Source organism: Heliangelus exortis, chromosome 1, assembly GCF_036169615.1.
Source record: "Heliangelus exortis chromosome 1, bHelExo1.hap1, whole genome shotgun sequence".
Lineage (NCBI taxonomy): Eukaryota > Metazoa > Chordata > Aves > Apodiformes > Trochilidae > Heliangelus > Heliangelus exortis.
In genome coordinates this window covers 119988185-120011484 of record NC_092422.1, presented here as the reverse complement: position 1 = coordinate 120011484, position 23300 = coordinate 119988185, and the positions used below count along the sequence as shown (strand labels likewise).

At 44.9% G+C, this 23300-nt stretch overlaps 1 protein-coding gene across 2 annotated transcripts; it reads left to right on the top strand.

Annotated features, from left to right (window-relative positions):
• Positions 1 to 4633: 4633 nt before the first annotated feature.
• NRIP2 (nuclear receptor interacting protein 2) lies at positions 4634 to 21687 on the top strand. Of its 2 annotated transcripts, XR_011729546.1 has the most exons (7): positions 4634 to 5246; positions 8601 to 8777; positions 13090 to 13172; positions 13620 to 13747; positions 19130 to 19182; positions 20027 to 20179; positions 20895 to 21687. XR_011729546.1 is itself a non-coding variant. In XM_071762486.1 (6 exons), exons 1-6 carry the CDS (start codon positions 5022 to 5024, stop codon positions 20117 to 20119), a joined length of 759 nt encoding a protein of 252 aa, XP_071618587.1. In that variant the 5' UTR covers positions 4877 to 5021; the 3' UTR covers positions 20120 to 20257. The 2 variants fall into 2 exon arrangements, 1 of the variants encoding a protein (XP_071618587.1); XM_071762486.1 differs by lacking the exon at positions 20895 to 21687 and having other exon boundaries at positions 4877 to 5246; positions 20027 to 20257.
• The last annotated feature ends 1613 nt before the right edge of the window (positions 21688 to 23300 follow it).

The following is a 23300-nucleotide window of genomic DNA, read 5'->3' as shown; positions in this document are numbered from 1 at the left end:
TCTATAGAATATCTTTTTTTCTAGTAAGAATATAGTATGTTTTCTAGGTGTACTGTATTCTTCCACATTTTGTGTATTTTTCCTTAAATTTTAATAAAGGCAAAGTTTTGGATCATATAGGTACTCAACAGGCCAGAATATCCCATCTCAACTCAACACTTTTCTCATGAAATAACATGTTAGATTAGGTACATATTTTATTCTGAATTCTAAGATCACATGTTTGTCTGAACACAAAGTTAATTTGGATTGTGGAGTGATGTGAAATTCCAACTGTAATTTCCATTCTGTATATTTTATTTTGTTAAGCTCTGAAATACTTGTCTTAGGGGCAGTTATATGACTTGCAGTAGAAGCTGTCATGAACTGTCAACATGCATTTTCCACTATAGGCTTCACTTTAGAAAAACTTTCGTTTGGGGCAGTTTTGCCTGATTAGTTGTTATACACAGAGAGGCACCTAGAGGACAAATAGCTTCAGGCATTATCAAGTCAAGACATCAGGCAAGGGAAAGAGGAGACCTGCATAGCTGAGCAAGAAGCTTCTGGAAAAGCTCAAGTGGAAGAAGGAGGTTTACAGTATGTGGAAGTAGGGATTTACCTTTTGGGAAGATTACAAGAATGCTGCCAGAGTATGTAAGGATGAAACAAAAAAAACAACAAAGCCTCATTGGAATTAAACCTGGCAAGGGATGTCAACGTCAACAGTAGGGTGTTTTTTTTTTAAGTATATCAGAGGCAGAAGGAAAAACTAGAGAAAATGTGGTCCCATTGTTGAATGAGGAAGGTGCCATGACAACAGAGGACTGCTCAAGCAAGCAATCAGTAGTCCCAGACTTTGGAGAAGTCCCAGATTCCAGGGAAAGTCTGGAGGAAGGAAGACTTCCCCTTGGCTGAGGAGGATCAGGTTAGAGATCAATTAAATAAACAAGTCTATGGGTCCTGATGGAATAAACCTATTAGTGCTGAGGGAGCTGGCAGATGTCACTGCTTGGGCCACTCTCCATCATCCTGGAAAACAGGCAAGGTGCCTGAGGACTGGAGGGAAGCCAGTGTCACTCCAGTCTTCAAAAAAGGAAAGCAGCTTCCTTACCTAGGAAACTACAGGCCAGTCAACCTCACTTCTATGCCTGGAAAAAGGATGCATACCTTTAAAAATTTAGCTAGCAAGTACTGAAGCTTGAATTGCTCTATTTCTAAATAAAAGTCTACCTGAACAAGAGATTATAGGTGGGCTGCAACACCCTTTAGAGTGGCTGACTCCCTGTCCCAGAACTGAGTGTGGGTGTCTGAGTAGCCCTGCTACAGGTAGACCAGCTCCAGTCAAGGTACTCACAGAGCATCACACTGCACCAGAAACATGTGACAGGCATAAATATACATGGCTTAGGTGGTGTATACTGATAAATATACCTGGTTAAAGGGGTTATGGTTAATGCCAGCAAGTTATACTGCTGACTGATGAAGAATTTGTCTGATTGCAGCTGCTGTAAGATCACAGAATTCACAGGAATCAAAGAAAGTTAGGGGTTGGAAGGGACCTCAAAAGATCATCTAATCCATCCTCCCTGCCAGAGCAGGATCACCCACAGGAGGTCACACAGGAATGTATCCAGGTGGCGTTTGAAGTCTCCAGAGAAGGGGACTCCACAACCTCCCTGAGCAGCCTGTGCCAGTGTTCTGTCACCCTCACAATGATAGAAGTTTTTCCCTCTATTTGAGCTACTTCTGAATAGCTCCATTAGACATCCTGTAAGAATTTCTGGATGAAAGGTGAAGAATAGTGAGGTATTAGGGGCTATGATTCTTGTATGTGGTTACGTCAAAGAAGGAAACTAATTTCGCAGTGTATAGAGGACTGCGACTTTTTTTTAAATAAATCAATTTCATTTTTCTAGCACAGGCTGTTGGTGACTCATACACTATTTTACAGGGCCTGCAAAAATCACTGGAAAAAACTTTACTGGGAAATAAAAAAAACTACTGGGAATAAACTTTAAAATTGTGGTCTGAGTGTACATTATAAAACCTTTAAAAGTATCCATTCTGCAAAATCACTGAAAGCACCTAACCTACTTAGTAAATGGGCCCTGTTTAGGAAGAACAGGATGGGAAAAGTAATAGCTGAATAAAAAGCCCCCAGTGACCTAGAACCCAGCATGCTTCTGAAGAGAGTAGATTAGATAATATCTTACCTGACTCTACCTCCATCAAAATGCTAGGGGGTTTTGCCAGATCTGGGAACTAACACATCACAGGATATAAAGACTTAAGTGACCTGCTCTGTAGAGCAGAAGGGATGAAGGAGGGGAGAAAGCTTTAAAAAAGATTTGAAGATGTTGCGGCGAGCCTTCTCTCAGGGGCACAGCTCTTCTCCAGAGCTCTCTTGCCATCCCTCTCCTCAGGCCTCTTCATCTCTTGTCTCCTTCTACTTCTGGGAGCATGCCTTTTATTTTGCCCTTCAGCCCCGCCCATTTCCGGCTGGGGCAGGCCCTAATTATTGGGCACAGCTGGGCCTAAGCTCCCAGTTCATTATCGGCGACAGCTGAGGACTTGTGGTTCTCTCTACATGAAGAATTCTCCCCTTTGAGGCACTTGGAGGGAAATATTTTGTGAGTTTGGGGCACTAATTAGGTCAGACCCCAAAGCAAGTCTGCTCAAGCAATGGCTCTGGCACAGCTGCAAGGCAAACCAGTTTTGATGGGGCTTTGCCAAACTACAGGGCACAAACAAATAATAAATAATAAAAGGTAGCTAGGTGCATGGAGAAACTGGGATTGAAAACTCTAAGTGCTCTCTCCTCCTCATGCTGACAAGCACATCCAAGATGGGAGACACCCTTACCAGGAATTGCCTAACTCTGCCCGTAGGTTTAAAGGCAGGGACTGTAGAAGATGTGCTCCCAAGATGTTCTGTTCTACTCTATAGATTTAAGGCCTGCTCTGAATCTTTAAAACTGGCATGGCCATTGTTGCCAGCAGAAGCAGAGATGCCTTGTCAGAGCTGACCTGCAGGAGAGAAAACAGGGGTCTGTGTGAGCATTGGTGTGTGGGCATAGTTAAAGGACTTGATAATGAGGGTCAGTGGATGCTCAGTGAAGCCACAAGAGATCAAAAGTATGTGTAAATCCAGAAACAAGACAACCTAGAGGCAAGAAAACAAAGCCATGGGAACACAGCTTCCCTAGGACTAGACATTATTTAAATCCTCTTCTTAATTTGGCTTGCAGAAAGACGAGGACAGTTGACAACAGCTTTGATGTGCTTTTGATCAGGCTCTGCCTGAATGATGATGTTGGAGTTTGGCCTTGCACTGTAAAGCATTAAGTGCATATTTCTACTCCCATTACTACCAAATCTGGCTCTGCAAGCTGATGCTGTGGAAACCACAATACCTGGCTTAAAGCAGTTAGGATACTGCTTTATTTTATGTAATGCTCATTTTTTTTCAGGGAACAAAAAGTTTAACCTCTTCAAATTTTACAATTACTTTAAAAATGGCCAGCTTCCCTTTTAGCATTTGAGGATCGAAAATCCCAAGTGAAATGCTAACACTGTGATGATTAGAGGGAGTGAAAGGCAAACAACATGGTTTGCTTTGCAATGAGGCCAGCTTTGCTGTGGTTTCTGCAAGCACACTGAGGTCTCACAGTGGCTGACTGGACTCAGCTTTGTACATGGACGATTGGATTTACTTCCTAACATTGCAAACTCAGTGTTAGATTTTTATACTCAGTTTAGAACATAGAAATAATTAGGATTGGTAATGTTGGAATGTTACATACTGCTAAGCTGGAAGAAAAGAAAGGGAGCAATGGAAAGCCTCCTCTTGTTATCTTCATAGTCTGTTGCTGCTTTTCCATGTTGTGCATGAAAGCTGTTTGGGTGCCAGCTGACATTTAAGGAAAAGTGATGCTGTCCGCAGCTTCATAGCTGAATAAAACACTTTCCTTCTCTGCACAGGATATCAGAACTGGTGCTTACTGGGGAAGCGTATCCACCAGTGAAAAAAGATCAAAAAAAAAGCAGCTTCAGTTCCAGTTTCAAGCATGATGGTGTGGAGGCAGAAAACTGAAAAACTGAGCTCCTCTCTTCCCTGAGAAGGATGTCTGGACCAGAGCAGACACTGCAGCTATGTCAGCATAACCTTAGTGTAAACAGGGAGTCAAGTCTGCTGGTGTTGACAAGCCAGTGATTTTAGGATTCTGCAACCTTGACTCTAGCTGAGGAGGGGTGAAAATGAGGACAGAGGTAGACACAATACATTTGTCCTGGTTAGAAGCTGAATCCAGGCTTTCAGCATTTCAACCGAGCTACACAGTAAAATCCCCCAGTGCAGCCTATTCCAAATGCCTGACACACTCTGCAGAAATGAGGAGTCAGGAGCTCCTGCCAAGAGCCCTGAGACAGATGCTCTCTTCCACTTACAGAGGCACTGCATCATCTCACAGACTGAACCACGTTGTTGCCGGTATTTACAGACTCTGAGATGCATCAGAGCCCTCCCAGCAGAGACACTGAGCTGCACACCCTGTCACAGAGAATTTACTGCTTTTTCAGGGTACGCACATGCGCGTGTGTGCGCAGAGCCCGAGGGAGGTAAGTCCAGCCCCCAACAGCAGGACCATCCTTCTGCTGCTGGATTTTTCCAGCTAGAGAATCTTGCCGGCTTCACTGTAATTTATGGAAATTGGTTTCTGACGCTTTTTCTGTTATGACAAGGACTCACTGACTAGAGGAGACACAGCGACAGTCAGGGCAGGAGGAGAGAGGGAGAGGAAGAGGTGAGGAGCAGAGGGAGGGTGGGGGAGTGGAGAGGACAGAGGTAGAAAAAGGCAGACAGTTCAAAGTTATAATTAAAAGACCAGGAAGAAAGGCAGAGAAAGGGAGAGGAGAGCTGTGAGGAAGGAAAGGTGAAGGAGCTCAGAGACCGAGTCAGCCTCAGGAGGGCAAACACCGGGACACGAGTGCAGGGAACACCCCAGCATACCAAGAAGGATCTATTCTGTCTGAGTCTTCACCATGAGCACAAGGAAGAGCTGCCCCCTGCCACTGGGGCAAGGAGACCCGGAGGAAAAGCAGGAGTCTCCTGACCCGGAGCCACAGGAGTGTGAGATGGAGCTGAGGAACAAAGCTATTCTGCAACAGAAGAGGCGCCTTAAACAGGCCACCCAGTTTGTGCACAAGGACTCTGCTGACCTTCTCCCTTTGGATGGCTTGACAAGGCTTGGCACCTCCAAGGATCTGGTGAGTCCAGTGGGACCCCATTTGGGGGGGGGGTCCTCCTAATACCCTTCATCCCAGCTGGGGACTTCTGCCAGGCTTTGTAAAAGGGTCATGGGTTCAGCAAAGACGAAACTTTCTTTCAGCATCATCTAGGAGCAGGTCAGGTTGAGGGGAAAGAATTAATTGACAGTTCTTGGAATCTATCTTCCCATATGTCCCTGTAGAAACCAAACTTCCTGCATAGGCAGGCAAACATGGATTGAAAGGACTCCCCAGGATCCAATTTTCCACTCACCTTGTACATAAATATGTCCATCTGACATGTATGTTTCTATATGGAACACCTCTGAAAGTCCTTGTGTATTCCTGCATGATCCAGCTCAAAAGCAGACTCCTTCCTGGACTCAGCAGGGAGGAAAGCATAGTTCATGAAACTCCAAGAGGCTTATATTTGACCTTGTCAGGTTTTGGCATCATTCTCTTTCCCCTACTCTTTGGATTTGCAGAGGGGCAAGCAGAGGGCTGGACTGCTATCCAGGTGTGCAGGTGGCTGCAGTGGACAGCACCCACGGGGAGGTGGCATGGGAGAGAGGCCTGTGGCTGTATCCTTGTGGAAACATGGATCTGGAGGCATCAGGGAGGGGATCTGCTCCATAAGACTGAGCAGACCGTGGTCTGGAGGGACTTCCCGAAGGCAGGGAGCAGTTTCCCACAGGATCTCTTCCTGGCTTAAGAGCACACATCTCCCCCATGCTCTGACAGTTTTGCTGTCCAGCATCAGAGGTCTAAATAATTTTCCCAAAAGAGAGCCTGCAGCATTGCAGATGAAACATCTCCTCAGGAGGGGAAAACCAGATATACCCCTGGGCATTTCCTTGAATAGCTTTTGGCAGGGAAAGGAGAGGAGCCACTTCTTTTGTCTTTTAGTTCACGTTTGCTGAAGCCAGCTACAAAGGCAGAAAAAACGTGTCTACCTGCTTTAGTTTGGAATTTACTCCTGTCACACTGTGCCCCCAAAAAGACAACTGTGGTGCCTGCCAGATGTTGCTGTGAGAGTCCTGCACAGCACAGGTGGCAGTCTTGGCCACCAAAGGCTGGCACTCTGAAGCCCCAAATGCTTGCTATAGAAAGACAGGCTTTGCCTGAATCCCTTGCCATGAGCAGCTGTCCTGGTGAAATTAACCATTCAAGGCAGGAGACTTCTTTGCATGCAGATGGCATTTGGTGACCCAGAACCAATGCAGAGTTCAGGTTTGGTCCATAACAGAGTGGCTGAAGCATTTTTACCATGGACCTAGGGAGCAGTGAAAAAAATGAATGCTAACATCTTTTCTACAATGGAAACAGTGGCACTTGTACAAATTTCACACACATAATGCCATATCAGGGGTCAGTGGTAGTACCTTTGGTACCTCTGGTTCTGGTACCTCTGAAGAGCCAGGCCTCAGATTTCTAAGAGCAATTCAGCAGTCCTTGTAACTTGATGGGCCACTGTGATATCGATGTGATATTTTGGGGGTTGCAAATTAGAGTCCAAAATATGCTCTCAGGCAATCCTCCAGCACCAGGCAAAACTCTATCTATGTTTCCTAGCCTGATCTCGATTCCTCCTGGAGGACAGGAATGCTGGGCTGACAACAAATCAGCAGCAGGAAGTGCTGGAGCAGTGGAACTCAGTGCAAAACACCCCAGAGTCCTATTCCACTTACATTGGGAAGAGAGTTTAATTAATTCCCCAAAACACATCTCCACTGATAGTGCCAGAGACTCCAGCTGTGGCAGCTCCACATGTCCTAAAATTAGAGCAAGACCCTATGTAATTTTAAAAATACAGATGTTTTCTTATACAGTTGAAGTCAGGCTGCTACTTTCTGCTACTCTTTTCTGCATATTCTGGGAGTGTATTCAGGTTACGCGATGCATCCCACAGCATCCGGGATTATCTGGGCCCACAACATCTCCAACAATGAGTAATTATACGTTTCAGTGGAGACCTCACATTGCCAGCTTTATAATTACAGGCATGACACCTCTCCTTTTCTAGCCACTGGGCAAAGCTGACAAGTCAGAGTGCTTCATGTTTCAGTTCTCAGCCCCCTGAGCAAGCATAAGAATAGTCTGAAGCACCTGCAACCTGTAGGGATTATACAGCCCAGCTCATTGGCAGATCTGGTCTAATTTAGATGTTTGGTCTGAATATTGATAGGATCCTCCATCAAACTGCTGCACCATCTGGAAGTGGATTTTTAAAATTCTTTTTGAGAAAGATAAAAGCAATGGCTTCTGCTGCAGCACATTAGCCCGTGTAGATTCATCACCTTTCTTAATGCAGGCATTGTGACTGAGAATGCTACTGTAAGTTCTGAGTAGCTGCTCTCCTGGATGAGGGCCAGGAGGCCATGTACATGGAAAAAGAACAGAACTATCTTCAACAAGCATATTTCACTTATGCTGACCATTGTTGATTGTGCAGGGACTGGAGGCACCATTGGGCACCATTGGGCAAAAACTAGAGCATCAAGCTGATGACAAAATTAATTTTCTCTCCAAAGCAACAGGTTTCTCTGTGTACGCAATGTTGGGACTAGAATTTTATGATTTTTCTTTCCTCTTGGTTCCCCTCCCCTTCTTCTGTACAGAAGAAAGGAGGTAGGAATGAGATAGGAATATGAGATACATGAGATATAAGTAAGACACATGAGATAGGAATAAAGTTCCTTCAGCTGTTATCTGACTGATGGCACTCCCTAACTAGTAATGAGGAACACAGGGTTTCATAGGTGCTCCCCCAATTAGGAAAGAACTCAAAGTATCACTTCTGGTGGAGGGGAGCAGAGATAAACTCCATTAAAAGAACATTAGAAAGTAGTTTTAGTTTCCTATGTAGAGGAAGCTTTCCACTTCACTACAAATAATGGCTTCTACACCTAAAACTTCTAGAGTGTTGCCTTTTTACTCACATATACATCACACACATGCTGCATTCTCTGTCCCCTCCCACATGAGAAGGTGTGAGTGTGCCTGGATGGATGTCAGCACAAACCTGCCAGGTAGTGTATTGCAGGTGTGAGAGTGCAAAGTGCACGTTTAGCTGAAGGAATAGATAGAAATGTGTGACAAGAGCATGCATCAGGCATGTTCTCCTCCTCCAACAATTACATCTCAGAGACCTGACTGTCATACACTTTAACATCTCCTTAGTGGCTACAGAAAAAAATCTTGGGATTTAAAGAAAGTTATTTTGGGATAAGCTTCTCGTTCATCAGGACAAGCAGTTGTGTCAAGCATTTGCAATCTGCTTTCCTGGGCTAGCAAATGTCCTTGTTTTTAGCTCCATACTTAGCTGGGATTTCTCTTTCTTTGTGATGGAGACAGCAGCCACATAGTGTGGTCCAGCGGCGCCTCTTGGAAGGCAATCTGAACAAGCTGCGGTGTGAGACCAGGGTTCAGTCTGCATGGGTTCCATCTCCACTGGCAAAAGACCAGGATGAAAAGATTGCAAAGGGAGAGAACAGGAGAAAAGAAACTTCACCCCTGCTAATACAGTGCCAGGTAAGGCGACAACACAGTGCTGCTGATTTCACAGTGATGGCAAATCCTCAATGAGTTCCAGGACCGTGATAAATTATTAAATTGCAAAGCCAGCTGCAGCCAAAGAGAGCAGATTTCCTACACGTGCTCCCCCGGAGTTTGGATTCAGTTCTTCCAACAGCCAGAGGAAGGCCTTTCTGCCACATGCATTCTAGTTTTCCATATTTGAAGATAAATTACCTTAATCATATCTTCTTCCTTTGGAGGCCAGCTTTCACGTGACACAAGGTATTTCATAACTGCATAAAAAAGCAAGGAATGTCCCCTTATAACTTTAAGTCATGTTGCTCCTAAATGATTTACCCTTAGTGGATCCAGACTGGTGCGATTCTCTCAGCTGTCAAAGGACATCCTAACTGTGCTCTGAATTAGTGCTGCTGCATTTCTTTATGGAAGCAGTATTTTTAGCTCTCTTTTCTTCTTATAGCCTCAGACATGGCAAAACACACTCTTCCTGGGTCCTTGTAGGTAAGAAAGCAAATCCAAAACCCCATGAAAAAGGGCTTCATGGTTAGAGCTGTTCAGTAATATGCAGATATGAGACTCACCAAGACACAGACCTGGCTCACAGAATCAATTTTAAAGCTGTGCTTATTTCAGTTCATAGTGATGAAGGATGAGGAAAAAGCTGAGGTGCTTAATGAATTCTTTGCCTCAGTCTTTAATAATAGGACCAGTTCCACAGAGGGAATCCAAGTCCCTAAGCTAGGAGACAGGGACCAGGAGCAGAATGACCCTCCCCACAGTCCAGGAGATAGTCAGTGACCTGCTGCACCATATAGATGTGCACAAATCTATAGGACCAGATGGCATGCACCCAAGAGCACTGGAAGAGTTGGTGGGGGTGCTCACCATCATCATTTATCAGCAGTCCTGGCTGAATGCAGAGGCATCAGCAGGTTGGAACTCAGCCAACATAACATATACAAGAAGGGACAGAAGGATGATCCAGTAAATTACAGGCCTGTCAAATTGACTTTGGTACCAGTGAAGATGATGGAGCAGATCATCTTGAGTGCCATTGCGGGGTATATGCAGGGCAACCAAGTGATCATGCCCACTCAGCATGGGTTCATGAAGGGCAGGTCCTGTTTGACTTACTTGATCTCTGTCTGTGACAGGGAGACCAATAAGCATTACTGGATGAGGGAAGGGCTGTGGATGTTGTATTTAGCAAGGCCTTTGACACAGCCTCCCACAGCATTCTCCTGGAGAAATGACTGCTTGTGGCTTGGATAGGCACACCTTTCAATGGATTAAAAACTGGTTGGATGGCCAGGTCCAAAGAGTCATGGTCAGTGGAGTTAAATCCAGCTGGCAACCAGTCATGAGTGGTGTTCCCCAGGGCTCAGTGCTGGGGCTGGGGCTGTTTAATAGTTTTATTGATGATTTGGATGAGGAGATAGAGTATATCCTGAGACCTAACTCAGCATCAGAATCCACTATTCATTCCTCTTTTGTGTGTCTAATGAACTGTACCCCAGCTGTCACACACATTTCGTTTTCCTTCCTGGGGGAAAGCGAATGAAAATCATAGTCAAGAAATAAGGTTAATGCTGCACTTAACTGTCCCTGAACTCAGTACCTTCTGCACAGGCATTTCTCTCTTCTTCTGCCCTTCCTAAGGGCCAGTCACTGTTTGCCACTCTTAATCTTAAACTGGAAGAAGGAATGCTGTTTTCAAGAGATAAGGCAGGATCTCTCTCCAGTTGGCCTTGGGGACCTTTATGTGACTATTCCTAGTCCTGATTGTTTAAACTTGATATGCCTGGCATCCTGGAACCATGGCAGTAACATTTTTTTCTTGAACAAGCGGAAGTATTGCCATAGTCAGGAGCTTCTAGAGTGCTTTTCAGGAGTTTCCCTCCTGTGAAACTCTTCACTTGCTTTAAGCAGATTTGTGCCAAAAGCTAGGAGGAATACATGAATGAAGGGCAAGTGAATGGGTCCATGTTCTGGGAATAGGCAGCAGCTCAGGTGGGTCTCCTACCAGCTCTGTCCTGTATTTCCACAGGACAGCAGTTCAAGCTGCTCTGTAGTGAAGTGGGACTGCTTTTTTGTGATGAAGCTGAAGGAACATGCCCCTAGGAATCTGCAAAGAACTGCAGAGAGAGTTTCTAGGGGCTGGTTTCATTGTGGTCTGGATCTATTTCATGAATCTTCCAGCTGATATCGTGTCAGCTAAGTTTGGTGTTCTCCCAACATGTCACTTGGGTTTTGGTATTCTTTGTTTTGGTGTTCTCCCAGCACGAGGCAATTTCCATACCATGTGCCAAAGAACAGCCCTGGACTGAGCATAGATGCCTGTATGGCTGAGACTGTGAGCAGCTGATGGAAAGGGGAAGGCACAGTGGGGACAGACAGAAATTTGTGAAATCTGTCTTGCCTTTTTCTTTCCTAAAGTAATTAGCATTACATGCCTCACTTCAGTGTTGTCACACTACCTGTAGTCACATAGGACTGTTAATTAACTGGATATAATTCTTTATGGATATGACATGAATTTTTACATTAAAGAAGAAAAATATAATAACGAAATAAGGAGTTGTTGAAAATATGCCTCTGGGCATATTTTCTGTGCAGATTCTGCTTGAGCACTGCTCTCCTTTGTGCCTGCATGAGGCCAAGCATGGTGAATGATCATCCTTCTAACTTGAAGTTTTGAGTGTGCTCTCTCTGAGGTTGCCTTAAGTGCATTTAGCAAGCTACTACTGATGTTGTGTCTGTACAGCACACCAGTATTTCTCATAGGAGGTGTTTTCTCCTTTCTCTATATAAAAACTCTCAAATACCACATTTTTGAAAATTAAATTTGATAATATGAGATGTACCTCTCTGTGATGATTAAACCCTGTAATAATCATAAACAGATTTAGTTTAAAAATTCAGGAAAATGAGGCATTTTCCTCGATCCTGCTGGTCAAGCAGGATCCCTGATGGTCATGCTGTTCTGCTTAAAGTGTTCAAAGCATTTAAGCACATCAGGAATGAGCATAAGAGTAGAGGACCTTTGGGAGGTCTGTTGCTGCTTCTGAGTGGCTCATGGCACTGAATGCCATAGTGCATGGAAGAGAAAGAATCACAGGAAAAATACAAAGGATAGCAGGAGAAAAATGAGCCTCTCAAGAGGGAAACTGTGTTTGGGGTATTTATTTTTTTTTTTTTCTTTTGAGCATTGGTGTTTCACAGAGCCCTGAAGAACTAGTATGAGTGGGTATGGTTAGGCACTATCGGTGAGTGCAAGCCATATTTTTATTAAGTCCTGATCCTCCTTTTTTTTTTTTTTTTTTTTTTCTTTTGGACATAACTCTCTGATGCCCTTGATGACCCAATTTTTTCAGACCTCTACCATATATGAGACCTGCTGTTACTTCAGCACCTCTGGCCTGCCATTAAGGACCTCTGTGCAGAGAGGACAGAAAACAGATGGACACATGTCCTCTTCTCTTTCAGGTGCAGAGGGGTGAAGAAATGAAGTGGGCAAGGCACTGGGGATTGTTCCAGTAAAATAATGCAGAGGTGACTTGGGTGCAGGGCATCCAGGCTCTCCCTTTGCTAGATGACACCATCTGTGAATACTGTAGTTGTGGTGTTCATATAACATTTTCTTAAAGAGCTGTGTTGGAACTTAATGTGAGTCCCACACAAAATAGATATCTCTCGGTTAGGTTGTTTCCTGATTTCAGAGCTCACTTGGGTGTGTCGGTTTTCTTGAAAACTGCCTTAAATTCAAGGTCTTTTAAGAGATGCTTGTCCTGCTGCTTCTGCTTCTCCCACAGACATCTCTGGAAGCTGTTTAGCTGAGAACAGTTGCTCAGCCCTGGAGCCTTGTTACTCATGATGCCAGAAGAAATGGTCCGAAAAAACCTACAAACACTGTAGCAGATGCATATGTTCCTTTTGAAGTTTTTGTCATAACAATTATTTCTCTATTAATAAAGTCCATGTAGATTTTCTGAACAATTCCACTAGTTATGCTTCTCTTGGATGGAATACTGCTGAGTTAAAGTCACTAATAGCAGATAGGTGTCTGTGTAATCAAGTACAAAATAAAGAAGACAAATTCAAAAAAAAGCCTTTGTAGGAGGTTTGCAGCACACTGAGGAGACCACCATTTATCTTGGATGAGTCTTCTGCCTTCTGACTACTGTCTAAAACACCACATCTTTGACTGTGTTGCTAAGGAAGGCCTAAGGGATTGTCACACTGCTGGAGGAGTGGGTATGTCAATTCTGAACCCACAGTAATTATCTATTGTTTTTTTTTTCCCTAGTGCCAAGGTCAAGTGTTGAAGGCGACTGTTAACACTGGGTGTCTACCAAACCTCATCTCCAAGAGCTGTTTAAATCAGCTGGGGTAAGTCTTTGCACAGTGGAAAATAGGGGACGGTTAAAAGAAAACCTATAGCAAGAACCTAGGCACCCTTGATTCCCAGCCCAAAGGATATTTACTAGCAGCTTTGCATGTGCACACAGTGGTTGAGAAGATGCAGAGGGTGGGCTACAGGAGAAGGCATCAGAAGCAGTGGCAAAATTGTGTGCAGAACCTCAGGGCAGGAGGCAGAGCTATGGCATTTCTGTCTGTGCATGCTGCAGGGCAGAGGTGCTCAGCCTCAGCAGTGAGGAACACAGATGGACAGTGCCCTATGGTTTTCCTTGTGGAATCTGCCTCCAAAGATGCTGTATGGAAAAGATTCCTCCTCTTGTGGGCCAGTGCCCAATGAGATGAAGAACCATCAGCAAGAAGCCCTGGTTTTTCTTCTCTTTCTCCACTTGAGGCAATAATACCTCTTGTGTCCCACAGGCTGGAAGAAGTGTCTACCATGGACTGTGGAGACCTCTCTCTTTCCATCCCCAGCGTTGTTGGCCGAGTAGAACAGATGGAGTTGCAATTTGGCCAGGAGACAGTGCTGTGTTCAGCACTGGTTGTAGGTGAGAGTGCCAGCTCCTTCTCTCCCTCTGTTTTCCTCTGTCCCTCTTGCACTGCCAAGGACATTTAAAAGGATCACTGAGAAAAGTGAAATGTGGTGGGAGGTCGGCCATGTGGTAACCTTCACTGCTGGCCATTATGCACTGTGAATACTCTTAATGTAACCAAAGGCAAAGAGCAGACGAAGAGTACAGAGAAGATACAAGACATCGAAAGGGGGGAGAATCATAGACTTATAGACTGGCTTGGGTTGCAAGATACCTTTAAGATCATCTAGTTCCAACCCCATTGTACGGGCAGGGACACCTCCCATTAGATCAGGTTGCTCAAACCTCATCCAGGCTGGCTTGGAACACTTCCAGAGAGGGGGCATCCCCAACTTCCCTGGGTGACCTGTGCCAGTGTCTCGTCATTCCCACACTGAAGAATTTCTTCCTGATAGCTAACCTAAATCTGCTCTCTTCTTGTTAAAAGCCTATCACTACACGCCCTAGTGAAAAGTCACTCTCCAGCTTTCCTGTAGGCCCCCTTCAGGCACTGTAAGACCTCTCCAGAGCCTCCTCTTCTCCAGGCTGAACAACACCAATTCTCTCAGCCTGTCCTCACTGGAGAGGTACCCCAGCCCTCTGATCATTTTTGTGGCTCTCCTGGACTCACTCCAAGAGACTCGCTCCTTGTCCTTCTTATGCTGGGGGCTCCAGAACGGGACACAGTACTCTAGGTGGGGTTTCACAGGAGCAGAGTAGAGGGGGAGAATCCCTTCCCTTGACCTACCGGCCACACTCTTTTGAAGCAGCCCAGGACATGGTTGGCTTTCTGGGATGCAAGTGCACATTGACAGCTCATGTCTTCTCATCAGCCACCACTCCCAAGTCCTTCTCAGAGCTGTTTTCAAACCAGTCTCCAACCAGACTGTATTTGTGTTTGGGATTGCCCTCACCCAGGTGCAGAACCTCGTACCTGCACTTCCTGCAGTTTGCACAAGCCACCTCTCAAGCCTGTCAAGGTCCCTCTGGATGCCACCCCTTCCTGCCACGTGTCAACCTCACCACACAGTTTGGTGGCATCAGCAAACTTGCTGAGGGTGTCCCTGGTGCCAACAAAGATGTTAAACAGCAGCAGTCTGAGTACCAACCCTTGAGGAATGCCACACAAGACTGGTGACCATTTTCACATTGAGCCATCAAACACAGCTCTGTGAATCTGAACATCAAAACTGATCCTTATCTACTGAGTGGTCTGTCCATCAAATCCACATTGTTCCAGTTTAAATATCAGAATATCATGCAGGACAGTGTTGAACACTTTACACAGGTCCAGGTACATCATGTCTGTTGCTCTCCCTTTTTCCACCAATGCAGTGATTCCATTGGAAAAGGCCATCAGATCTGTCAGGCAGGTTTTGCTCTTAGTGAAGCCATACTGACTGTCACCACTTCTTCATTTTCCATGTGCCTTAGCAGGGCCCTTAGGAGGATCTTGTTGGGCACAGAGGTGAGACTGATTCATCTGTAGTTCCCTGGCTCTTCCTTTTTTCCCTTTTTAAAAAAATGAGGGTCATGTTTCCCCTTCACCAGTCAGTGGGAGCTTCACCAGACTGCAATGACTTCTCAAAGATGATGGACTGTGGCTTTGCAACTTCATCCACCAGTTCTTCCAAGAGCTGCAGATGAATCCCATCTGGTCCCACAGACTTGTGCACCTTCAGGTTCTTGAGATGGTATTGAACCTGCTCTTCTCCTATAGTGGGGGGATCTTCCTTTTCTCAGTCTCTCCCTTTGTCCTCTGTGACTTGGGTGGTGTGACAAGAGCCCTTGCCAGTGAGTGAAGATTAAGGCAAAATCGTCATTGAGTATCTTAGCCTTTCCCAAGTCCTGCATGACCAGGTGTCCTGCTTCCTTCTGAAGAGAGCCCACATTTTCCCTGGTCTTCCTCTTATTACTGACATACCTGTAGAAATTTTTCTTGTTGTCTTTATCATCTCTGGCCAGATTCAATTCCTCCTTCACCGCGTCTCCCCCAGTGTCCTGAGGCAGTACCCTCTGAAGGAAAGAGCCATAGGAGACAAGGTCAAATCATCAGATGCTGGACCATGCCCAGAAAACAGCAGAAAGGCTGCAGGTTCTGCATTTACATCAAGCTGTGCATATCCTGAGTGCCATTATGGGGTACACAGAGAACAACCAGGTGATCATGCCCAGTCAGCATGGCTTCATGAAGGGCAGGTCCTGTCTGACTAACCTGATCTCCATCTGTGACTATTGGATGAGGGAAGGGCTGTGGATGTTGTCTACCTTGACTTTAGCAAGGCCTCTTAGCAGTTTCCCAGCAGCATTCTCCAGCAGCAAAATGGTGGCTGCTCATGGCTTGGATGTGCACATCCTTTAATGGATAAAAAACAGGTTGGATGGCCTTGTCCAAAGAACCATGGTCAGTAGAGTTAAATCCAGCTGGCAATGGAGTTCCCCAGGGCTCAGTGCTGGGGCTGCTCCTGTTTAACTTCTTCATTGATGATTTGGATGAGGGGATGGAGTGCACCCTTGGTAAGTCTGCAGACAACACTGAGCTGGGTGGCAGTGTCCATCTGCCTGAGGGTAGGGAGGCTCTGCAGAGGGATCTGCACAGGCTCTAGCAACAGGCCAAGGCCAACAGTACAAGTTGCAGCACAGCTCAATGTTGGGTGCTGCCCTTTGGCCACAACAGGGCCTGGGGAGGAGTGGCTGGAGAGCTGCCCAGCAGAGAGGGACCCGGGGGTGTCTATCGACAGCCACCTGAACACGAGCCAGCAGCGTGCCCAGGTGGCCAAAGAGCCCAACACCATCCTGGCCTCTATCAGGCACAGGGTGACAGCAGGGACAGGGAGGTGGCCTTGCCCTTGTACTCAGCTTTAGTGAGGCTGCACCTCGAGCACTGTGTGCAGTTTTGGGCACCTTCCAGAGTATAGGAAGGGCATGGAGGTTCTGGAGAGGGTGCAGAGAAGGGGAACCAGGCTGATCAGGAGTCTGGAGACAGGTCATACAAGGAGAGGCTGAAGGTGCTGGGGCTGCTCAGCCTGGAGGAGTCTGAGGGGAGACCTCATTGCTCTCTACAGCTACGTGAAAGGAGGTTGTAGTGAGGCAGGTGTTAGCCTTATCTTCCTAGTTACCAGTGATAGGAAAAGAGGTAATGGGTTTAAGCTGCATCAAGGGAGGTTCAGAGGAGATATTAGGAAAAATTTCTTCACTGAAGGAGTGGTGAAGGAACAGGTTATGCAGGGAGGTGGTGGAGTTGCTATCTGTGGAGGTATTAAAGAAAAGGGCAGATGTGGCACTTCAGGAGTCAATTTTGTGGTCAAGGTGGTGTAGGACTGAAGGTTGGACTCAATCTTCAAGCTCCTTTCCAACCATAACGATTCTGTGATTCTATATGCTGAAAACAATCTAGGTGTCTTTTTTTCCTGTCTTAGTCCTATTAGTCTTTCATCTTTACCCTCATGCCTTTATCTGTTTCCTGATCTTTGATGAGTACTATTCATCTTCCAAGGCTTCCCTTGCTCCCTCTTTTCACCTCCATTCTTCCCACATCTAGAAAGAGCTTCTGCTTGTTCTGCACTCCAGCTCACTCTTCTTCCCTGGTTTCCCCTCTATTTGCTCTTGCTCTGCATGAGGAGTCTGTATTAGTACTAGCACAGGTGAATTCAGCCCAGTAACAACTATCCATTTTCCTGGGATGTGGAATTGGCTGCCTGGAAGGAACAAAACTGCTACATCTGTGCCTGTAGATGTAGATGTAGATGTAGATGTAGATGTAGATGTAGATGTAGATGTAGTATCTGTGCCCCATGTACGTGATGTTCTTCCTTATGTGGCTACAAATAAATTGTAAAATACATCCACTGGTTTCAGGACAAGCAGTTATCCAGGAGACTTGGGAAGTGCTGGTGATATTAGTGGTGGCTACTGCATCTTGCAGACTCTAAGACCTGGGGATTCTTCCTTCCCTGCCACTGAAGTCCACATGGATAACTAAACCCAGGAGGTTACTCTCAGACAGTCTAATCCATGTCCTTAGTAGAGGGTTTGGACAGCAGGAAGGCTGCATATTCCAGAGAAACACATACAGAGGGAGCCCAGACAAGGCTGGACACACAGCTTACCAAACATAGAGCAGTGCCTTTACCAGCAGTCACATAAACATCAACAACACAGTCCAGTCCTAATCCTCCTTTCTGGCTGATCAGAACGGAAGTTCAACAGTAAAAGCTCACATTTTCTCAGTCTCTGTGTTTACAAGCACATCCATACACATAGTCTTCAAACAATAGCACAGCTTCTAGATCTACCTTATATCACTGTCTGAACCCTGCGCCCCTTACCTAGCCAGTGACCCAGATCTTGAGTCTTTCTAGATGCAGGTTTCCTCCTGCTCACTGGCTAGACCAGACTGAAGTTTGCTAGTTTATATAGATATGCAGAACCAGAAGCATATAGGATTAAAATAATTGGGGAAATAAATATATGGAACTTAGACTTTGCAGCATATATTGCAGTCTCTCCAGTTGCTGGCACTTGTGAGCCAATTGCTGACTTCTGAGCTCTATGGGCTGTGGCTGCTTTAGTTACTGGCATCTCTCTTGCATGTCAGTCCCTCAGGTTGCTGATCTCTAGACCTGTTTGCCCTTTAACCTCTGCCATTTTCTACACTTGCTGACAATTAAGACTTGCAGTAGTCACCTTAGGATAGAGAGGTTACACAAAAAATTACTTAATAAAATTATTTAATAAGATTGGATAGATAGTGGCCATCAGGTGCAGGATTTGGTCAGACAAATGAACAGATCAGCAGCCTACTTGCATGTAGGGCCTCCTTATTCCCTCTCCTCTCAATTTTTCCATGTTTGTTCTTCCCTGATTCACCTTGCTGTTTGACTTCTCCTCCATTTGGCCCCTCCCCTTCCCAACCCGTAGTAGGTTTTACATGATCCCTCAAACCCTTGTGATCTCATAGTAAGTTTCAAACAATTCCACAGTCCCCCTCAAATATCTCATAATACTCATTATAATCATGGGTCTCTCCTCTTATCAGCTACAAAGTTCATTTTGACCCTCTTCAGGGCTGTGCCTAAGTAGGTCCTTTAATGGCTTATTAGTCAGTGGCAGAAGTGTTGTTGGTTGGTATTGTTATCAGCACTGCTGACAAGACTGTTTTCCCTGTCACCACCTGCTTTTTTAGTATGTGTGTGTTAAATTCATCACTTTCCTGGTTATTTATTATTTACTGACTAGGCTATAACCATATAACTTTAGGAGCCTCTCATACTCCACATCTTCTTACAAGAATGACACTTTCTTTAGAGGAGCAGTATATATAGTAATTAGCCTGATCGGTCTCTTCTCTTTTCCCAGATGATGAAATGCTGGAGTTTTCCATTGGTCTCCAGACTCTATTGTCTCTTAAGGTAAGGAACACCTTCTTCTTAATGCAGGGCTTCTCTCAACAAGTTCTCTGAGATATGGTTGCTGTAAGCATCAGAAGTACTTATGTCTAGGTCTTCTAGCGTGACACTTAAAATGGTTGTTGCACAGCTGCCTGGCTGGCTGTAGTATGCTGAGTTACCTATCCCTTCAGATTATCCCTTAAGATATCCTTAAGATTTTAAGAAAGCTGTCACCCCATAGGTTAGTATCTTATCTCCCATTCTTTGTATCCTGAACAAACAAGTTGAAAACAGGAAGAGGAAACTGAAGAGGAGAAAAGGCCAGGCACACTGTATCATGAGTTACATCTGTGTTGCCTTTTGAAGGCAGATGTAAACAACCTCTGCCCTTGCTTTGAGGCAAATGAAGCTGAATTACATTCAGTGTCCAATGCCAGCTGGACATGGCTGAAAAGAATCCTCTTCTCAGCTCCAGGTTAGCAGTCTCTGAGTCTGGCTCCTGGGTAGCTCAGAATATGGCTACAGCAAGCTTGGTCCTGCTTATCAATTGCTTGGAGCCACATCTCAGTCTCATAAAGCAAGGAAAGCATTAGGCTGAATTGCTGAGAGATGTGAGGATATCACCTCACAGAGAATCACAGGAAAAAGGGAAGGGAACGGTCCTCTGAAGGATTTGGAGAAGAATTCATTGCAGGGTATAGGAAGAAGGAGGCAGCATGTTCCCCTTACAGGGAGGGGAACTGTAAGGTCTCTACAAACCCAGAGTGGCACTGTTTGATGGTTATACAGATTTTCTCCAGTCACAGACATAATGAGATTTCCTATCTGAAATGTGCAGCAAGTAACTGGGTCTCCTCTTCTGTAGTGTTGCATTGACTTGGAGGAAGGAGTCCTGAGATTTAAAGCACTGAGTCAAGAGCTGCCTTTTCTACATGCCTCTGAAGAGCCAGGAGAGTGACTGCCTGCATTCCCCACGTATAAGGATGAGGAGACTTGCTGCCATTAGAGAGAGATGAGGGTAAGGCTCACGTGCCCCTAACCTTGCTGAGTTCTACGCTGAGGCATTCACTGAGTGAGATAAAGGCAAAAGGGCACTGGAAGATGTTGTTGCTTGGAGTGCCTCATCTTGAGAGACACCTCTTCTTTCAGTGGGTGCTCTTGCTTTTCCCCATGTTCTGAGTGGGCATTTTGTTCTTATTTTTCTATCTGTCATTAGTCACTACAATTTCTGCTTCTGTTCTAAACTCGCCCTACTCTTTTAATTGCTTATTTTTACAACACTCTGTTCATGAGACAAGAAAGTCTCCATGACAATCTCCATTTCTTCTGTGGACAGCACTTTCTCCAAAAGTCTCTGAAGACTGGCATGAATGTTTCCCTTCTCTTTGCCTTGATGTGAGTTGACTCCACTCCCCTTTTTTTCTGGGAAGGGCTCTGTGAGCAGCCTGCTTACCTGTACTCTGGGAAGCTGGATTTTGTTACTTTTTGCTGACTCAAATCAGAAGTAGTCTCTTGGAAAAACCTCACAGCAAGAAACTTGGGAGTTCTTAACTCTAAGAAACCTTTGAAGAAAAACTGAGCATACAAGCCCAGAGTACAATGGAGACCCACAGGAGTTCAAGCTTTGCCACTGCATCCTTGGCCACTAAGATATATTATATGGATGGCTGTGCTTACCATCTCTTGGTGTTATATATAATAATAAGACTTGCATGTCCTGTTCTTCTGACCAGGCCTCTCCTCTCTGCACTTCAGCTGCTGCTACATTCCTATTACCTCTGCTGCATCACTGGAGATCCTGTCACTCTGTCTAAATGCTGTGATGAACTAGAGCACCCAGTCTTCTGCTGTGTCAGCTCCTTTCTTTCAACTTGAAAACTAGTGATTGGATACAGACTCATCACCATCGTCAAATTTTGGCATCTCACAGACCATCAACTTTGTTACTCCTGCATGAAACAAGAACCAGGCTTCCTTGCAGTATCAGTTCAGATCAGAGAACTGTGAACTCATCTGAGATAACCAGGGTGAATATTAAGTCACTGAGCTGTTGTGTTTTATTTTGCATTGTAGAGCATAAATGATAAATACATAGTTCATTCTTTACTAGCTCTAGGAAAGATGCACCAGACCAGGATTTGTCTTGTGACTACTGATTCACTATCTAAATTCTACACAATGACCCTTTATCCACCCTTAGAATGTCATGGCATTCCCATTTTGCCTGTCTTCCTGGATTAAACACTGCTGGTTCTCATACTTTTTTATCAAACAACTGATTGTTTCTGTAGTGCTTCTCAAAGAATTTGCTTTTTTTCCTGCTAGCTCTTTCTTAACTTGGATACTGTATGCTGTAGTTTAACATATGCTAAGCACAGCAAAGTATTATATCTGTTTATTTCTGGCTGCACAAACTGCTTTCTATGACAGGACCCATGTTGGCTCCATGAGCCTCTCTTCCAAAGTACCAATTCCTGGTTTTGTATCACATATCTGACTGACATGTCTGAATAAATGCAGAGGTCTCTAAAGTTCAGGCTTGCACTGAAACATCTTGAGTGTTAGCTGGAATTTATGTGGTATCTGCTGAAAAAAATCTTAGTTTTGATATAACACATGTTCCTATACACAGCAACTTGCCTAGTTTCCAACTCTTGATGCCCTCTAAAAATGGTATGTAGAACAATGGCAAAAAATAATATGCTAAAGCTGAGAGATGCCATGTGCAGTACATCTCTTATTATCCATTAACTTTAAAATATATTATTTTAAAAAAGGAAAAAATGTAAACCCTAACCCTAGACATTAAAGCTCACTCTAGCCCTAACCCAAAACCTAACCCTTAACCATGACCCTATCCATTACCACTAACCCTTAATGTAATTCTGGTGAGGGGGCAGGTGAGGGTTAGGTGGTAGAGCAAGTGCAGACCCCAGTGCTGATGAGGCTGTGAAGGAGCTGCCAAGGGAAGGGGAGGGCCACCAATAACTTTCAGTCCTGGCTGCTACTGTGTGAGAGCCATTTCACAGTAGGTGAAAATCACCAGGCCTACCTGTCCCTCTCTCCTCTGCATAATGAAGCCTTCTTTTCATCCTCCTTTGCTTCACAGAATCATTTTGGTTAGAAAAGACCTTTTAAAACATCAGGCCCAACTGTTAGCCTAGCACACTGCAAAAGTCCACTACTAGGCCATACCCCTAAGCACCATATATACGCATATTTTAAATAGCCCCAGGGATGACAACTTGACCGTTTCCTTGGGCAGCCTGTTCCAGTGCCTGACAAACCTTTTGTTGAAGGAGCTTTTCCTAAGATCCAACCTAAATCTCCCCTGGCACAACTTGAAGCCATTTCCTCTTGTCCTATCACTTGTGACTGAGTAGAAGACAATGACACCCACGTCACTACAACCTCCTTTCAGGTACTTGTAGAGAATGGTAAAGTCTCCCCTGTTTCCTCAGCTGCTTCTCAAAAGACCTTCTCCCCAGGCAAATTAATTCATTCTCCCACACCAGTGACATATTTGCTAATTGCAAAAGGAATTGTTTCTTTCTTAGAAAATCATTTTAACACTTTCCTGTCCCCTGGCTGCTAATACTCTCCCACACTGTGCCACCACCTTGCCAGCCTTCCCTTTTTTGCTGTTAACAGTTGCATGCATACACATAAACTATGCCACCTGTCAGTCACAGAGAGGATGTTCCAAGCAACTGCTAAATTAGTGTGTCAGAGCTTTTCTTTTCAGATGTGGTATCAGCTACAAAGCAGAAGGCATCCTCCTGTCCATGTCAGCTGAACACACAGGTCCATACAGTAAATGTCTCTTTCACCCATGACATTGAGGAATCTGCTGCCAAGTTATCCTGGAGCCTCCCCATCTTAGTTGTACACAGAGCCAACAGAAAAAAAAATTAAAAAAAAAAATTACTAGATGAGAACTGTGGGTACTAAAACTATAGCTGATACCTCACTTTAACTTATTCCCTGAATTGCAGCCTAATACTACAGTGTCATTACCTGATCTCCCCCTCATCAAACAGAACTCCTGATGGGTTTCGATCTCCCAAAGTTCTTTGGCATTTGTCCTGATATGGACAAAGATATTAAACAGCACTGGTCTGAATACAAACCCTTGAAGA

Excerpts from the sequence above, each read along its gene's own strand:
- NRIP2 (XM_071762486.1), top strand. The coding sequence starts at position 5,022 with ATGAGCACAAGGAAGAGCTGCCCCCTGCCACTGGGGCAAGGAGACCCG. Across the intron at positions 8,778-13,089 it reads CCCTGCTAATACAGTGCCAG|TGCCAAGGTCAAGTGTTGAA; the intron begins GTAAGGCGACAA and ends TTTTTTCCCTAG. Across the intron at positions 19,183-20,026 it reads AGACTCTATTGTCTCTTAAG|TGTTGCATTGACTTGGAGGA; the intron begins GTAAGGAACACC and ends CCTCTTCTGTAG.